Source organism: Lathyrus oleraceus, chromosome 5 (assembly GCF_024323335.1).
Source record: "Lathyrus oleraceus cultivar Zhongwan6 chromosome 5, CAAS_Psat_ZW6_1.0, whole genome shotgun sequence".
NCBI lineage: Eukaryota > Viridiplantae > Streptophyta > Magnoliopsida > Fabales > Fabaceae > Lathyrus > Lathyrus oleraceus.
In genome coordinates this window covers 4,578,427-4,594,989 of record NC_066583.1, presented here as the reverse complement: position 1 = coordinate 4,594,989, position 16,563 = coordinate 4,578,427, and the positions used below count along the sequence as shown (strand labels likewise).

Sequence of the window (16,563 nt, the reverse complement as noted above, 5' to 3'; positions counted from 1 at the left end):
CTGGCCAAATTCGAGTAGTGGAACACATTCTTCAATGGCAAGTCGGTTTCATCGATTATGGCATGGGCCAGGAAATAGCATCCCAACTTTCTAAAAGTTATCACTAAAGCTAGATTTGTTTTACCCATCTTTTGATATCGCGTGTCTGGCTTGTCCAACGCTTTGGAGATGAAATAGACAGAACTTTGGTGGCTGTTCAGATCTCTTACGATAAACGTTGATGGGTTTCTTTGACACATCCAGATAAAGCTACAAAGATTCTCTTATTTCACACAAAGATAGTACTGGTGGAGTTAATCAAGTCATATTCAAGGATGTCAATGCTTGTTTTCATTTTATGGTTCATTCAAAAAGTGCTTATTTCTTTAATATCTTATAAAATGTTTGGGTGTGTTGTGCTGATTTCAAAATGAACCTATTCCAAGCAATCAACATTTTGTTCAATTTCATGACCATCTCACATTTATTTGGGTTCACTTCTATGCCTCTCTCCGTCAAATAAAAACTAAAAATCATGGCGAGTCTCACCCTAAATGTGCACTTTTGTTTGGATTAAGCCTCATATTATGATGTCGGACTCTACATAATACACAAGCAAGGTGTTAGTCGTGTAGCCTCTCTTAGCTGGACTTAACGATCATGTCATCCATGTATACCTCAATTTTTTTGCTTTTTTCTCTTTGAAGATTATGTTCATCATCCTCTGGTATGTTGCTCTCACATTCTTTAAATCAAAGGGCATCACATTATACTAGTATTTGGTAGGGATCTACGTGGGCCGGTTTGGGTTGGGTTTGGTCAAATCCAATATCCAATCCATATAGGAAACTCCAATTTGGGTGAGGTAAAATAACCACTCGTTACACTAATTTGTCGGTTTGGGTAAACCCGCTAGTTTTCGGGTTGGGTTGGGTTAGGTAGTGGGTTGCAGAAATATTTTTTCTGTTTTATTAATATTAAATGACTAAATAATTAGTCACCATTTTTTTAAAAAAATTACTCAACATTTTTAACTTCTTAAAAAAATAGATAACCTATTTTTACTATCTTTTAGCATCATAAAATAATAAATGATATCATTAACTAAAAAAAATTATTATAAAATACTAGCAAAAAACTAAATTGCATTAAATTGCATTATCATCAAAATAACTAAAGAGTGAAACATTTAAAATTAGTTAAAGTCACGGTTCACTAAAATAGTAAATGTTAAGAGACTAAAATTGCAACAACTAAGTTAATATTCATCAAAATCATTAAAATTCTAACAATAAATGTTTGATTAGTGGTTCAGTGACTTTCTTTGGGTTTGGGGTCTGGTTTTACCTAAAACCTGATTTTTTAATAGGTTTTTTTAGTTCTTAAACCCATATCCACCCAACCTGTTATTTTGAATTTTTTCGGATGGGTTTGACCCGGTTTTGTGGGTTGACCCAACTCATGTACACCCTTGGCTCGGTCATTCATGAATGTGGTCTTTTCCCTATCTGGTTTGTACATGGGTATTTGATTGTATCAAAAATGCACATCCATAAATGACAAAAGCTTATAATCGGCCGAATTATCTACCAACTTGTCTATGCTCGATAGTTGGTACGAGTATTTTGGGGCATTATTTATTTCGATAGGTATAATCGACACCCATTCTCCATTCCTAGAATATTTATTAACTTGCACTACATTAGATATCCATCATGTGTACTTTATTTCGAAAATGAAGTTGGCGTCTAATAAATCTTGGGTTGTCTTTGCGGTCGTCTGCTTTTTTGCAAGATTGTTGCCTTCTTCTTTGAGGCACATATTGGGCGATGGGATCAATGTTCAATTGGTTACACACTACACTGAATTCTATGTTTGGCATCTCGTGGGGAGATATGGTGAAGAGATTACAGTTGACCCTTTAATATTCAATCAATCCCTTCTTGATTTCAACGTGTAGGTCGACTTTTATCTTTACCGATCTCATTGGATTATTGTCTAGTTAGAAGGCTTCAAACTCTTTATTTGGGACCAGACTTATCATTTTCATTTTGATCTCGGGCGAGGGACCTGATTCGTCTCCTTGTGAGGGTTTGTCTTTACGCACATCGAGGTCGGCCACATCTGGTGTTTCACGAGCTTTTTTGCTTCTTTCTTTGGGGATGACGAATGCAGATAAGGGATTATTCAGTATTATTTCATGTATCTGTCACACTACACACATGTCGACTTTAACTACGACTAGTTTTCCATAGCCATTGTGGTACTTCATCTTCAGGTGGACGGGGGAAGCCACAACGTCTAAAGTTGCTAAGAATGGCCGGCCGATAATATCGTGTAAGCGTTTTTGCTAAGAAAATAATATACAAGAAAATATATTATTTTCAAGATTAAATCTTGATGTCTAACCATAAAAAGACTTAACATACAAGAAAATAAAAAGGCATCTCACCCTCGCTTTTTGTAATAGTGTGAATTGGTCTCCCAAATTGAAATCCTTGAAAATTTTGAAATAAATTGAGAATTTTAGTTGAAAGTTACAAATCAACACCCAAGTACTATTGTTTCAACCATTTGATTATTTTAAATGGTGACTTCAAAATCAACATCTCCCTACTTTTATTTATGAAAAACCTAGTAATTCTACTATATTAAATATTTACGATTCAAGGAAATGGAACAACCTTAAAACTAAGAAATTGTCTTAAAAGAGACATCTCACTTGTAAATAGTTCCAAGGTTATTTTTGATAGGCATTTCACATCATTATGTTACCTATGTTACCTATGATGTTGTAATATGTTGTTGTAATGGAGAAGACTGGGATATGAATTTCTTTGTTTATTCAAAAGAATTGGGTATAGTTTATTGTTTTTGTTATAAATCATTTACTACAAGACATAAAATAAATAAATGAAGATTTTAAGGATTGGAAATATATTTATGACAGAATTATTGAAAAAAATATAACAATTGATAAACATCTTCAAAAACTTACAAGAAATAAAAAGAAAAATGACATTTCTTCCTGATTAACTATAAGTTTAGGTTCAAATTCAACCTTGAAAATGTGTCAATATTAGAATTGAGGAATTTAAAATACTACAAACAATGTAAATGTCAAAAACCAAAACCAAAAGAGTACTATACTTTTACAACTATAGTACTAATAGGACAAGTAACAAAGAAATTAATGAAAAAATAAAAGCAAGACAATTTGGTCTAAAAATGTAACTACCATTTGGTAACATAGGAAATGTGTCTGGTAAAGGCATGTCACAGTTTTCACCATTGAAATATATTCTTCTTGGAAATGTCCATCCATTTTGCAATGTGAATGAGTTCTGATCTTTTTCCAATAGTATCTCTGTTGTAACAGAACCTACTCCATCCTTATCAGAATGCAATAATTCATTGTTGAAATAATCTATTCCCCAAAAAAGTGCAACTCCATCTGCCACAAGAGTGGGAAGTTTAGTGCTGTTGAAGCTGTAAGCTGTTACTTTTTCGTTGAAACCGGGATGTTGAACTAGGACGTTCCAATTCGAGTAGTTTCTATTGAAATTGTAGTTCGAAATCGTAAGCTTCACCCTCCATTGGTTCATATAGTTGTTCTTGAAATGCCAATGGACTCGAATTGGACACATGTGGTTCGTGCATCGGATTATGTTTTTCTCATCATTCGATCCCCCCAAAGAATCACTTGGCCTAGTTGCAAAATTTAGTAGCAGAAAGAAAATAAGCATATAACAAAATTAATAACATGAATAAACATTCGAGCAAATGAAATAACGCGCACCTTATGCAAGACTGTGTGTTTTTATCGGCTTCCCTGCATCCGCCACAAGTGCAATTACGACACGGCGTGATGATAGGATTGTAAAAGGTTGAGAAGGAAGCACAACATACTGGTGACTTGTTGGCCAAGAAACTTGAATATGTACATATTGACTTCCAAGTTCCTGGAGTGTAAATGTATTGAGAATCCATGTGACGTAAAAGAAGAAATATAATCGAAAAACATACATTAGTTATGATTTATGATTCGTCGAGTAACTTACTTATAACTGGAACTTGTCTTACTCCTCCTGAATCTAAGGACACCGAGGGATCGGTAACCATAAAAGGGCTACAAGTGTAACCAGGACCCGGTGCCATGAATGTAACATTCTTAGGTGCTTGTCCAATTGAATTTTCTTTTTGGTCCAAGTTTCTTACTTCAAGTTCAAATGAAGTTAATGAACTGAGAGAATCGATAGCTCGGGCAGAGAGGCGGCCACCGCGACAGCAACGGGCGGACCTGTTTTGTGTGACGTCCGGAGATATATCAACTATGATAGGATCTTTCTTGCATGAATGTGGCATCTGAGAGCCACTGTAAGATGAACAATCACCTCTATCAGTTGCAATTGCACCACTCATTGACCATATCACCTCATTGCTAGCCCATGTCCATCCTAGTTTCCACCCTGGTTTGTCTACGTGCCGATACTGATGATAATTTTGAAGTGTCACCGTTGCCTGAAGAATCGGAAAACACACTCAAATTCAATCTAGTACATTCTATATACTTGTGCTTCTACAATTAATTGTAGATAAAAGTATCTAAACATAAATTATTTTATACTCAACGCGTTTTTAGTCTGAATCAATTTTACATAATCAATTTTTTATCACTTCAGAACGAAACATGTGACTGTAACGAGTCGTGACTACTGACCAGATATCCATTGTCCAAACGGTTGTTAATGTCAAAAGTTATAGAAAAGTTCCCATTTGGATCCAAAGGGTCATAGCAATCTGCATACAAGTGCGAGATTAAGAATCGACAAAAAAAAAGTCAAATAAGCAAGAACAGAAGAGAAGTACATGCAGAAACCTGATAAAGTATAGAGAGTAGAAAGTAACAAAATCAACTTGAGAGGGTTTACATGAAGAACAATCAGCATCATTTTTTGACACAGAGAATGAATTTTCCGAATAAGTTAAGCTGTGTGTCAAGTGAAGTCTAATAATATAGAGAAGCTTGTTATCTGGTGGTAATTAGGATTAGGAGTATGAATATTATAATACTCGGATCAAACAAGGGATCATTGGAAATGTCACCTACTTACCATTACAGGACAAACTCTCGTATTATTATAGTTAGTATGTATATTATGCAAAAGATTCTACTCTAAATGCATGCTAACAAGCTATAAAACGGATAAGTCCACGATAGCGTTGAGCGTAAGTTTTTACTGTTTTATCTTTTATGAAATGTGTAACATTCTCCGACAGTAGGTGTTACTGATGATTTATGATTTGAAAATGAGTTTATAATTGATGCTTAATCTAATTTTTATATGGCATAGTTGAAGTTGCTGCTAAGTGTACATTAGTCTCATAACAGTTATCAAAGTTGTGGAGATTACCAAGGGCATATGTTCCCTTGTTTGTGTCCAAAACTTATCCATGTCCTAGATTTATACAAAGCCATTCTATATCCAAGGTTTTTCCAACTGTTAACATCTCATAAGCCAAATCACTTTTCAGTGTCCAACTTTTTTGAAAAGTAGGAGATCTCAAGAATGAAAATGTATAATAAAGCCAATGATTCATATTATAAAATGATAGACAAATAAATATTTCAAATTTAAGACAGATAAAATATGATAGACGTGGTCCCGTTAAGCCAGCTCAGTTGATAGTTGTACATGGACATTATGCTGCAGGGGCGCGTGGATGATGGACGTAACAATTTGCATAAGTAAATAAATGTTGTACTTAGTTTTTAACCGGTTACGCATATTTTGTTTGACTAGAACTACTAGAATTAAGATGGGTGCAAAAGTGTAGAAGATGAGCTTAAAGGTTCATGCACAACTGAGTTTGAAGAAACAGCAATAGGACTTTCTTCTAACTGCAACATGATATTCTCCAGTATGTCAGTTAAAAGTTTCTTGAATTCTTCTTCTTTAACCGTCATAGTCGTCTCGTCTGCGTTATTCACCGTCTTAAAAGTTTCACTAATAACCTTATCCATCTGTAAAATCAAGTCATAGGTGAGTTTTTTAGATTTACTTAGTGTCACATATTGACTAGTAGTATGCATAGTGGCAACAATAACATACCTCTTCAATTGCACCGACGGGAGGTAAACCAGCGGACGGAGACACCACGTCTAGTGCCACGCGCAGATATTTCTTTGAGATTTTTCCGTTTCGGTCTTTTGGAAGATTGTCTATAGTCGTGTTCATCGTCTGCATACAAGAGAGAAGGTAAAAGTAAAACCACAAATATAGAGAAATTGGATAGCTCAACTGGTTTGAACTAATGGTTCAGTGTCGGAATAAGAATAAAACCTTGTCTTTTTGAAACTTGTTCGATAAGAGTCTCTTGACGCCGCTTCCATCAAAGGTGTTTTCACTATGGGCTACAATGACAGGTTTCTCTTTAAGATAATCAACCACATTCAATGCCACTTTCTTGAATTCTTCCATAAAAGTCTCTTGATCGGTAACAGGTCTATCCAAACCTCGAGACAACAATGCCGGATCCACAATGTTGTTAAAAACCTATGTAAAAATAAACACAATTAGTATGCCCGTGTAAACCAGTTTTCATCTGCGCGTAATTGCAGAGACTAATTCCTCGAATTGAAAACAGCATCTTTCGATGCAAGGACAAAAATAAGCACAGTTAGTGTATTAGTATTACCCAAGAATCTGATGTAGGAGGAATTCCTCGATCAACGTCGAGTCTTCCAAAAGCTTCAATCACATGTTCGCGAAGTGAAGTACTCGAGTTTCCAATCTGAGAGAATATGGATGTCATTTCTGCATCAAAACCCGGACCGTTGAGAAACTCGAAGAGATCTTTCCCGTCCATCCGTAGTATAACAATCGGATCTCGCTTCAGTCCAGCAGCCATGCCTAATAGAATGTCTGATAAAACTTCCTTGAACTCACTCTTACTCACTTTTTCTTGCTTTCCATGAGTGAATTCATTCAACACCTATACAAAAAAAAAAAATCAAGTCGGAGCATTTCGATTAAGATTATACGGTTCATATTTTAAATTCGACGAACTCAAAATCCGAGTTGTCTAGTTTTGATCAAATGGTCCTGACCTGGTGATTGTATGATATTGATTGCATAGGTTCATGAATCATGATGACAGAAAATTTTGGGTCCATTTAGTACATTATTGATACATAATCATATTGCCTCTATTTTCTTCTTCCTGTGACTAAGGTATCTTTTATTCTTGTTTGTCCATTTTTAGGTAAGAAAATAGCTTTTTCCCAAAGGATTCCATTTAAAGATTACCTTTTCTTTTTCACACAAACTCTAACTTTAGATAGCATTTAGCACCAGCAATTTCGGTCCCGAATGTTCATCATTCACTATGATACCAAACCAAGGACTAAGCACTTGTTTGGTTAAACAGCTTATTAAGTCTCCTAAACAGTATCACAAAACTTATGGCATCTAAACAGATTCTAAATGGCATGAACCATATTTCTCGCGCGTTCCAAATCAGACCTTTCGTGAAGAAACAGAAGATAGAAACAGTCACTTCGCGCGTTTAATGCAATTTTACTGATAATACAGACATAGCCTTAAACATATACGACATCACCCGTGTGGTAGGCAGTCCAACCCCGAGAAAAAAATTGGATTTTCTTCGCCCGATTTGAGGATTAGTCTCATAACAGACCCAAAGATTGCGATTACAGTATACTTCACCAGATTCCGTCTCATAGGAGATTAACAGAAAATGACAATGAAAAGCAAAATTGATCATTTTTAAGTCTTTTTATCCCAAGTTCGGAATTCCTCTTCAAACAATTAAGCACTTTTCTAATGTATTTGCTAATGAACCACACGGACACGCGCGCGCAGACACATTACATGACATGAAAAAGAAAGAAGTAAGAAGAAAAAAAAAGCATACCTGATAATAGATGTGATCAGAGTCAGGAGTGGTTCCCTGAGCAGGCAAACCAAGAGCAGCCCCGATATCGGCCACAGCCGGTTCGAGTTCCTTCAAAGAAAGCTTCCCATCTCTGTCCTTATCCAGTTGATGAAACTTACTGTCCACATAGTTACTGAAGCCTTGCTCATTTCCAACCAACTCCATAATGTTGGAGCCATCAAGAACTTGAGCTCCATTCCTCATCTGGTTCATCTCCATCTAACTAGTGATGAATGTTGAGAGATGAAAAAAGTGTCCCCACAAGGAAGGTGGTATATAAATGTGAATTATAGGATTCAAGAGTTAAAGCAAAAGGGTAACATAACATGTGCTCAAAAAACATAAGTGCTGTTTGTTTTACCTCATGTCAAGTTTCTGTTCCATTACCAAACAACCATCGTTTTCTACTCATTCATTGTATTTCGTTTTACTTTTTTTTATTTCTCTTGGTATTTTTAGTATCAACCAAACTTGTGCCTTAAGGATTACACATGTGCTAATTATATTTTGTAAACGGTAAATTTAAATATTTTATGAAGCGGCTTCAACTTTTTAATTTTTCTATAGAGTTTCTTAAATTAAGAGACACATTTACTCATTTTAGTATTTTTATTCTTTTATAAATTCACATAAATAATTTTTTAGAATTAGATATATTTTTAATTTCTACAAATATTTTTACTTTTGTTTTTGTTTGTAATAATTTTAAATTTTTAAATAAGTTTTACAGTCTAGAATTTTTTTTAAATAATTAATATTTTTAAATAATATATTAAATAACCAATATTTAAAAAAATTATTAAACTAACTAGGTTTCAAATAAAAAAAATTGCACATGACGATACAGACGCCATCCCAAGTGGCGCGTGCATGTACATGATGTCACTGCAAGTGGCGGGTGCATGCATCCTCTAGGAGCATACGCCACAAACAGTGACTACTATTTTATTTAGGGATTCTATAAATAGTGCATCCTCTCTCCTCTTTTTTCACACATTTTCTAAATCTCTCCTTCAATTTTTCTTCAAAATGTCTTCATATATGTGTTCTTATATTCACAAGAGAAATGTTGATTTAATTTATTCGGCAGTAAAGCCTCGGATGAAGATCTCCGACTCTGAAACACAGCGATGTTCGAGTATCTTAATAGGAACTTGATCCGTTGGTTAGATGGAGACATTGCAGAGGGTGAAAAGATTAGAAGAATTCAAAGGCTTGTTACCATGTACAACGACAATGGAGAAAGTCGTTTTGGGGACAATGTTAAAATTGACATGGATGTTCTGAGGAAATTGTCCTGATGGTTGTAATCACATAGTTATGTTGTTTAGTCTTTGTATTTGTTTGTTTAGTTGTTATTTAAATTTTTATTTTGTTGTTGTTTAAATTGTTGTAACCAAATGTATTGATATTAATGAAAAGAACGTTATTTTTAAAATCAAATAAAATGGTTACATATAAAATTATGTTGTTGTGTTTGGTCCAACATATGAGTCTTAATATACACGCTTTTTCGCTTTTCAGACTTGACACCAAAATGTCTAGCATCGTCACTAAAGACAAGACGTTCATAGAAAGTCGTAAGATTACTCTTCAAATATGTCTCATCATGAGACAAGTCACCGAGCAGATAAATGCATGTCCCCGACTAAATAAAGAAATGAATTTGACGCCATAAATTACAAGATTTTCCAATACGCCTTCAAGGAACATGAATATAAGCCTTGCAAATGCTCTCATGAGCAGCCTCAATGAGAGGCGTGACCAGATAATATCGACCCTTAAAGTTTTTCATGATATTGACGTATACCTCAAACATCTTCATGCCTTGCCTGAGAGAGAGAGAGAGAGAGAGAGAGAGAGAGAGAGAGAGAGAGAGAGAGAGAGAGAGAGAGAGAGAGAGAGAGAGATCAAACCTTGCCCCTGTTCTGAATCGATTGAGGTACGTTGGATGTTGAGAAGATGAAATATGAGTATAAATACCCCCTATTGTATTCGCACCAATATTGAAATACTTTAACGTAAGTTCGTCTCACTAGATGTAGTTGTGAAGGGGAACTTCCCATATGGTTGAGGACCTCAACCTCAAAGTCATTAAAAGGAAGTTGGAACCCCTGGAATGGAAGAACACACCCCTTATATTTACTACACAACTTTTTATCACCCTTCGAGAAAAACACCACCTTGTTAGAGGAGGGACTCATCTCGGTGAAAGAATTATCTAAACCTCTTTTACCAACGAAGACAGAAACCATGTCCAACGTCTCATGGTCCACCCATGACGACCGCTCTTCACCTTCAGAGTCTCTGTCGTTTTGCTAGTTACCTCGATCTATAAGCATGGGATTGAGATTTTATCCACCACATAACTTAATTATCAATTGGATGATAACCAAAAGCATGTTGGTGTGTCCTAATATATTTTTGAGCCTTTCGTTCTCACTTCAAGTTGTATACGCGCTCTGGGTTGGTTAAAGGAAAAGTTGGGAAAGAGAAGTCCATAACGACTTCCTTAAGACCAAGACCACCAAAAGTACCTTCCCCTTTAACAACAATGTCAGCCTTTATACTTTCCATGACAACCACACAAAGAATCATAACAAACAACAAACAAAGGTGTAAAAAAGGGAATTAGAATTATTCCTTTAGGAACCACATCGTTCAATATACGAGGAGATTGAATCACCTAAATTCCAAGAATGTCATCAGAATAGAAAAATAAAAACTAGGAAAAATCAGAACAAAAACACATTGGGGTGAGCACATCAGTGGGGAAGCAAAAATATTGAGGGTTTAATAAATGAGGAATGCAAAAAGAGGATTAGGTTCACCTTTTCGGCATTTAAATACTAGCAGTGGGCGACCCCACGATCTGGGATCGAAGGTCGGGGAAAGCGCAAACATCGATCTAAATTTAACATCGATCTTATCATAATACTTGAGTGCTTTAAATGCATCACATCTCTCCCATGAAGCCTAGGGCTACGTGGAGAGATTAAAACTAAGGGTTACTTGCAGGATCGACCAGTTGATCCTAAGACATGTGCTAGTGCAGGTGTGGCTTATTCAATTCGACATAACAGCTTTGTGAGGAACGACTCCCGACAAATTATTGAACAAGAGCAGGTTTTTTCCACACGAAAGGTTTAAATGATGCTATAACCTATGGGTGACTCGTGACCGACAACACTACAGCATTCAAAAGATGTACACGACGAACACGCTTTTGGTGAACTCTATTATCGTAATAGAATCAGTGTCGACAGCGTAGACGACAACGTAAATTGATAACTCAAAAGTAAATGAAATTAAAATAAAATGTTCAACGGGAACAATTGAAAAATAGGGAAGTTGCATTGAAATAAATGTGGTGATTCACGTACATAACACTCTTAAAAACTCTTAAATGTGGTGATTCAAGTGATTTTTAGTACAAGGTGAACACCCCGAGCCCCTCGTGGGATATCCTATTTATACTAAACTAAAGAAACTTCCTACAGGCCAAAAACTCCTAAAAAATAGCAGACGTCGTGCCACACGATCTGCAAACTGCTCTATACACGTTCTGCAAACTGCTCCATATTCTGGCACTTATTCTTCTTGTAACCGCTAGTCATTTTCAATTTCAAACTTCTCCCGCCTATGGGTTTAGGTCGACCCTGTCTTCTATGTGTTTGCCACAACTAGAAATTCCTTAAGTCCTAGTCTTCAGTTCAGTCGACATAATGGATTTTCGACCACCATGACTCTTCTGTCGGTTTCGTCTCTTAGTAACTTATGCTTTTCTCAACTCTTGCTTATCCTAGGCACATCTCCACCCCTTGATGGGGTATAGACTTTTAAATTCATAAGGCACTTTCATTAATTATGCCTTCAACCTGCCTTATAAATTTCTTGTGGTAACAGCAACCTGTTTGGAAAATTCGATATGACGAAGATCGGTCCAGAGGTCGGTCTTAAAGCTTCAATCACAATCCTAGCTTCATACATGATAGCAATTACTTTGTGACAATTATTCTTGGTCGGCCAAACGACCTAACAATAAGACCGGTCAAACACCAAATGTCCAATCTAGAATACCCTTGTAGGAGAATCATGAACATGTAAACCTTTTCTACAGAAGTGCACACTGGATCCAGATTACTTGCTTGTGATCAGCCATTGGATCACCTAAATTCCAAGAATGTCATCAGAATAGAGAAAGAAAAACTAGGAAAAATGAGAACAAAAACACATTGGGGTGAGCACATCAGTGGGGAAGCAAAAATATTGAGGGTTTAATAAACGAGGAATGCAAAAAGAGGATTAGGTTCACCTTTTCGGCATTTAAATACTAGCAGCGGGCGACCCCACGATCTGGAATTGAAGGTCGGGGAAAGCGCAAACACTGATCTAAATTTAACATCGATCTTATCACAATACTTGAGTGCTTTAAATGCATCACATCTCTCCCATGAAGCCTAGGGCTACGTGGAGAGATTAAATTGCAAAAAAACCAATGACAATGCAGACATTTAATGTGTCTTTTCTCGAGGTTTCCTACTCCCACTCAACGCGTCTTTGGCCTCATATCCAAGATTGCAACCTGTTTGGGAAATCCAATATGACGAAGAAGATCGGTCTAGAGGTCGGTCTTAAAGCTTCAATCACAATCCTAGCTTCATACATGATAGCAATTACTTTGTGACAATTATTCTTGGTCGGCCAAACGACCTAGCAATAAGACCGGTCAAACACCAAATGTCCAGTCTAGTACTTGTAGGAGAATTATGAACATGTAAACCTTTGCTAGAGAAGTGCACACTGGATCCAGATTACTTGCTTGTGATCAGCCATCGGATCAAATTCGACGATCTTCAGCATTCGCGCCAGGCCAATTGAAAGTAGTTTTAACCTCTTGTCATATATAAGCACATCTACACGCCATAATGAATAATATTTCATTCAATCTTAAAAGTTATATCTTTCTTACTTCATTTACTTGATTGTTGCAGTATTAACCTTTCGAACACATTTCCGCACTCTTACTAAAAATTTAAATAAGAATAATAATAACAAATTTAAATTAAACTTAATGCAATACAATTCAGTTTGCACAATGGAATTCCATTCAACAATAATTTAAACCAGAGAAAAAATCTTTCATGGTTTTTCACATTAATTTTCTCTTAAGTGTGAGAAAGTATTTAAATTCTAGTGGTTGGGGTATGTAAATTTTCGTTTGACTATGATAAAAACAATATTATTTAACCACTAAATAAGAAAATTGATAGACACCTAAATTTATAATCAATAATAAAAGAAAAATGAAAAGTATATCAAAAGCATGAGTGGTAAATGTCCTAGTAGTCTTGGTGGTAAAAAGAAAACTACACATGATTTTACACTAAAAGACAACTGAAAAAGAACAATAAGAAAAGAAAGATAGCAAATTCCCTACATACACTGTATGCAAAAAGTCAAATAGTTTACCAAAAAGTACCTCAATTAACAATGGGATATGCATCTTTTTCTTTTCTACTATCATAATTTCAGTGATGTATTAATAAGGTTTATTCAGACTTATATATTAGGATAAAAATATTGTGACATGACATGTGAGTGTTATTATATAAAAGTCAAAAAGCTTACTCTTTAATACCATGTATTTATTAAATTTGTATTGAATATACTTTTTTTGGTGAGTATTTTATATAATTTGAATTTGAATTTAAAGTAGTATTTGATACGACACTGAATTTTATAAACGGGTTGATGGAGACTTTTTCTTTGGAAAATTAGAGTTGGAAAGTGAGAGATTGATTTGTTGAGGGAGATGGAGAGTTTTTTCTCTTCTTTTCTTTTCTGTTTTTTTTATCCTTTTTAATAGATATAAATTTTTATTTTTATTTTTGTTTATGATATATAAGACTTTTGAAAGAGTCCTATTGGTAAAGTTAGAGAAATATTACTAGTTTATTTAGTGGTTATTTTTTCATATGTGTGAAAGTTTTGCTAAAAGTAGTCGTTGAATCGTGGTTTAATTTTATTGGATTAAAACTCAATATTTTCATGGTTAAACTTAGGCCTCTTTTCATCTATCCGCGACCTTTGAGGATCTTTAGGTTTAGACGTTTCAATAATTCTAAATAGGAATAAATCGCTTTTATGTCTTTTGAATACTTATCTTCCTTTCAAAATTTAATAAACGGGTCGAATTTATTTGATTATTTTGTGGGAGAAAAAAATTAATTGAATATATATCATTTTTATTCAAAGCATTCGGATATAAGCCGTATAGCTTGCCTTTTTAATTTTGTCTTTCATTAAGGAATCATGACTTAATTCGTCTCACATATTTTCTAATTCAATTTGGATAAAAAATGATTAATTGGATGTATATTTTTTTCCCCGAGTGTTTGGATACAAGTCGTATCGCTTGTCTTTCGAACATTAGTCTTCCTCCTAAAAACAACTTCAACGAATCAAACCAACTTTTTTCACCGTGGCACAATTTTTCTCCGAGTGTTCAGGTACAAGTCGTATCGCTTGCCTTTCAAACACTTCACACTTCTTGTATTCCTCCTAAAAACAACTTTAACCAATCATATCAACTTTTTCCACTGTGGCGCAATCAAATACTTTTCATTTTTTACAAACGAATGATGTTTTATCCATTCTAACGTGGTTTACAAACAACACTTCATTTCTCCCAAGGGCGACCATCAAGCAACGTTTTTCCTCTCGCATGCGATCAAAATATTTTCATTAAAATCAACCAACAAAAATGGAGTTGTTTGTCAAGTTGCAAAAACTTGAACTTGAGTATTGCAAGACAGAATGACAACTAGCTAATATACTCACCAAACCCCTAAAGAAAGTCAGGTTCGACTTGTTGAAGAAAATCATTGAGATGAGAAATCTCAAAAACATGAATTGGGTGGTGTGTTAGAAGTTGTAATTCAATGTTTTGTGAAAAACTAGTATTCAACTGTGTCGAAGTAGTCATTCGAAATAGTAAGAGTCAGCTATATTCGACAGAATCGAATACAACATTTAACTATTATGTCTAAGCCAAAATATGACTTATATGTTTTGGGTTTAAGTTATAAATTTTGGATCAGGGTATTTATCGCCTATAAATAGGCATGACTTGAATAGTTTAAGAAAAAAAAGCTACAATTTTTCATACAATTTTCTCTTAATTCCCTTTTTTCTCTTTTCTTCTTCTCTCATCTTTCTTGAAAATTCTTTTATTCCAAAATCATTTTATTTAATATCATGTATTTTATTAATTTGATATTATATATACTTTTTTGAGATTAAAGATAGTATATTATCGATGTAAAATAGTCTTACAGTATCATCCAATACAATTTTAACATTCAACTACATCATATCAATATTTTAAAAATAAAAATGTGATTTGTTAGTTGATAAAGTAAAAATATTTTACAATAGAACATATTCTTTTTTTAGCGAATATTGTATATAATTTAAATAATGTAAAATTCATTTTACTATTCATAAATGTAGCATGATAAAGTATTAGTGATTAATTAATGTTAAAATGAAATGCAATTAATTTAGGTGCAGGTATTTGTTTTAGTATATACGGCAGATAAACAAAGAATCCCAACTTTGATTCACTCTATGATGTTCAAAATCTAGTCATAATAAATTAAAGAGTAATGAATATAAAGGTGATTCTAAATAATTAAGCATCAACGTCGATATGTCCGAGTGGTTAAGGAGATAGACTTGAAATCTATTGGGCTTCGCCCGCGCAGGTTCGAACCCTGCTGTCGACGATTTCTTTTTCTCAATGAGTGGAGGATTTAGAATGTATTTACTCTTTACCTACGTGAAGCTTTTATTTCTCATTGCTTTAATTAATTATTTCTCATTATTACTATGTTGTGACAACTTCTCCATCTTATTATTTAATATTTAATTATTTTGGAACATTGCTTTAATTAAATTTTTTAATTCAATTTAATTTGTTTTGTTAAGTTTGTCTTATTCATATTAGTACTCAACCTTTTTCATTTGACAAATTCAACAATTCTTCAAACAAATGAAAATTAATTTGGAGTGAATTGAATATGACAAAAGTAAATTGAATGTGAAAGTGATTTATATTTGGATAGATTTATACAAATATGAATTGAACAATAAATTTTAGTGTGAAAATCATGTTTAAACTCGAAAGTTATAAATCATATTGTTTCGTTCATCAATCAGAAATGGATGAAGTTGATGAATTGAATGTCTTGAACCAAGGGTGTTGATCTCCGTGATGGCCACATGGTGGATCTTCCTGGTTAACTCTCCAACATCCAAGTCAATTCAATGTTCAAGATGAGTATGGGAAAAATGGGGATTAGAAAATGTACATTGTTTCTTGTGAATACTGACTTTATACCTTGGGCTGAGTGAAGTGAATTTGAGATGAATTAGACATTAGTCATTTGGGCCTTTGGTCAGTCCAGAACAGTTGTCCTTAAGGTTTTGTCGGGCACTGAGTGAGGCAGGGAAGCCTTTAGCAATTTTGATCGGCTTTCAAAACATTGTCTGATGCGAGCTAGACCTAAAACGTTTGGAGTCAGTTGAAAAAGTAGTGGAGAACATGCACATTAAATGCAT

General features: G+C 34.5%; 2 protein-coding genes and 1 non-coding gene across 3 annotated transcripts; 1 reads left to right on the top strand and 2 right to left on the bottom strand.

Annotated features, from left to right (window-relative positions):
- Positions 1–3,034: 3,034 nt before the first annotated feature.
- LOC127087992 (COBRA-like protein 2) lies at positions 3,035–4,798 on the bottom strand (the record flags this gene model as incomplete). The annotated part of the gene is made up of 4 exons (XM_051028904.1): positions 3,035–3,687; positions 3,779–3,941; positions 4,041–4,500; positions 4,700–4,798. Coding segments are annotated over 4 exons (1,272 nt in total), but the record flags the coding sequence as incomplete, so codon positions are not given.
- Positions 4,799–5,558: 760 nt separating this feature from the next.
- On the bottom strand, positions 5,559–8,323 carry LOC127087324 (uncharacterized). Its single transcript, XM_051028208.1, has 5 exons — positions 7,918–8,323; positions 6,679–6,975; positions 6,324–6,536; positions 6,093–6,221; positions 5,559–6,004 (listed from the first exon to the last, which is right to left on the bottom strand). Exons 1-5 carry the CDS (start codon positions 8,155–8,157, stop codon positions 5,795–5,797), a joined length of 1,089 nt encoding a protein of 362 aa, XP_050884165.1. The 5' UTR covers positions 8,158–8,323; the 3' UTR covers positions 5,559–5,794.
- A 7,323-nt stretch (positions 8,324–15,646) lies between these two features.
- Positions 15,647–15,728, top strand: TRNAS-UGA (transfer RNA serine (anticodon UGA)). Its single transcript has one exon. It is a non-coding gene; the product is annotated as a tRNA-Ser (tRNA).
- The last annotated feature ends 835 nt before the right edge of the window (positions 15,729–16,563 follow it).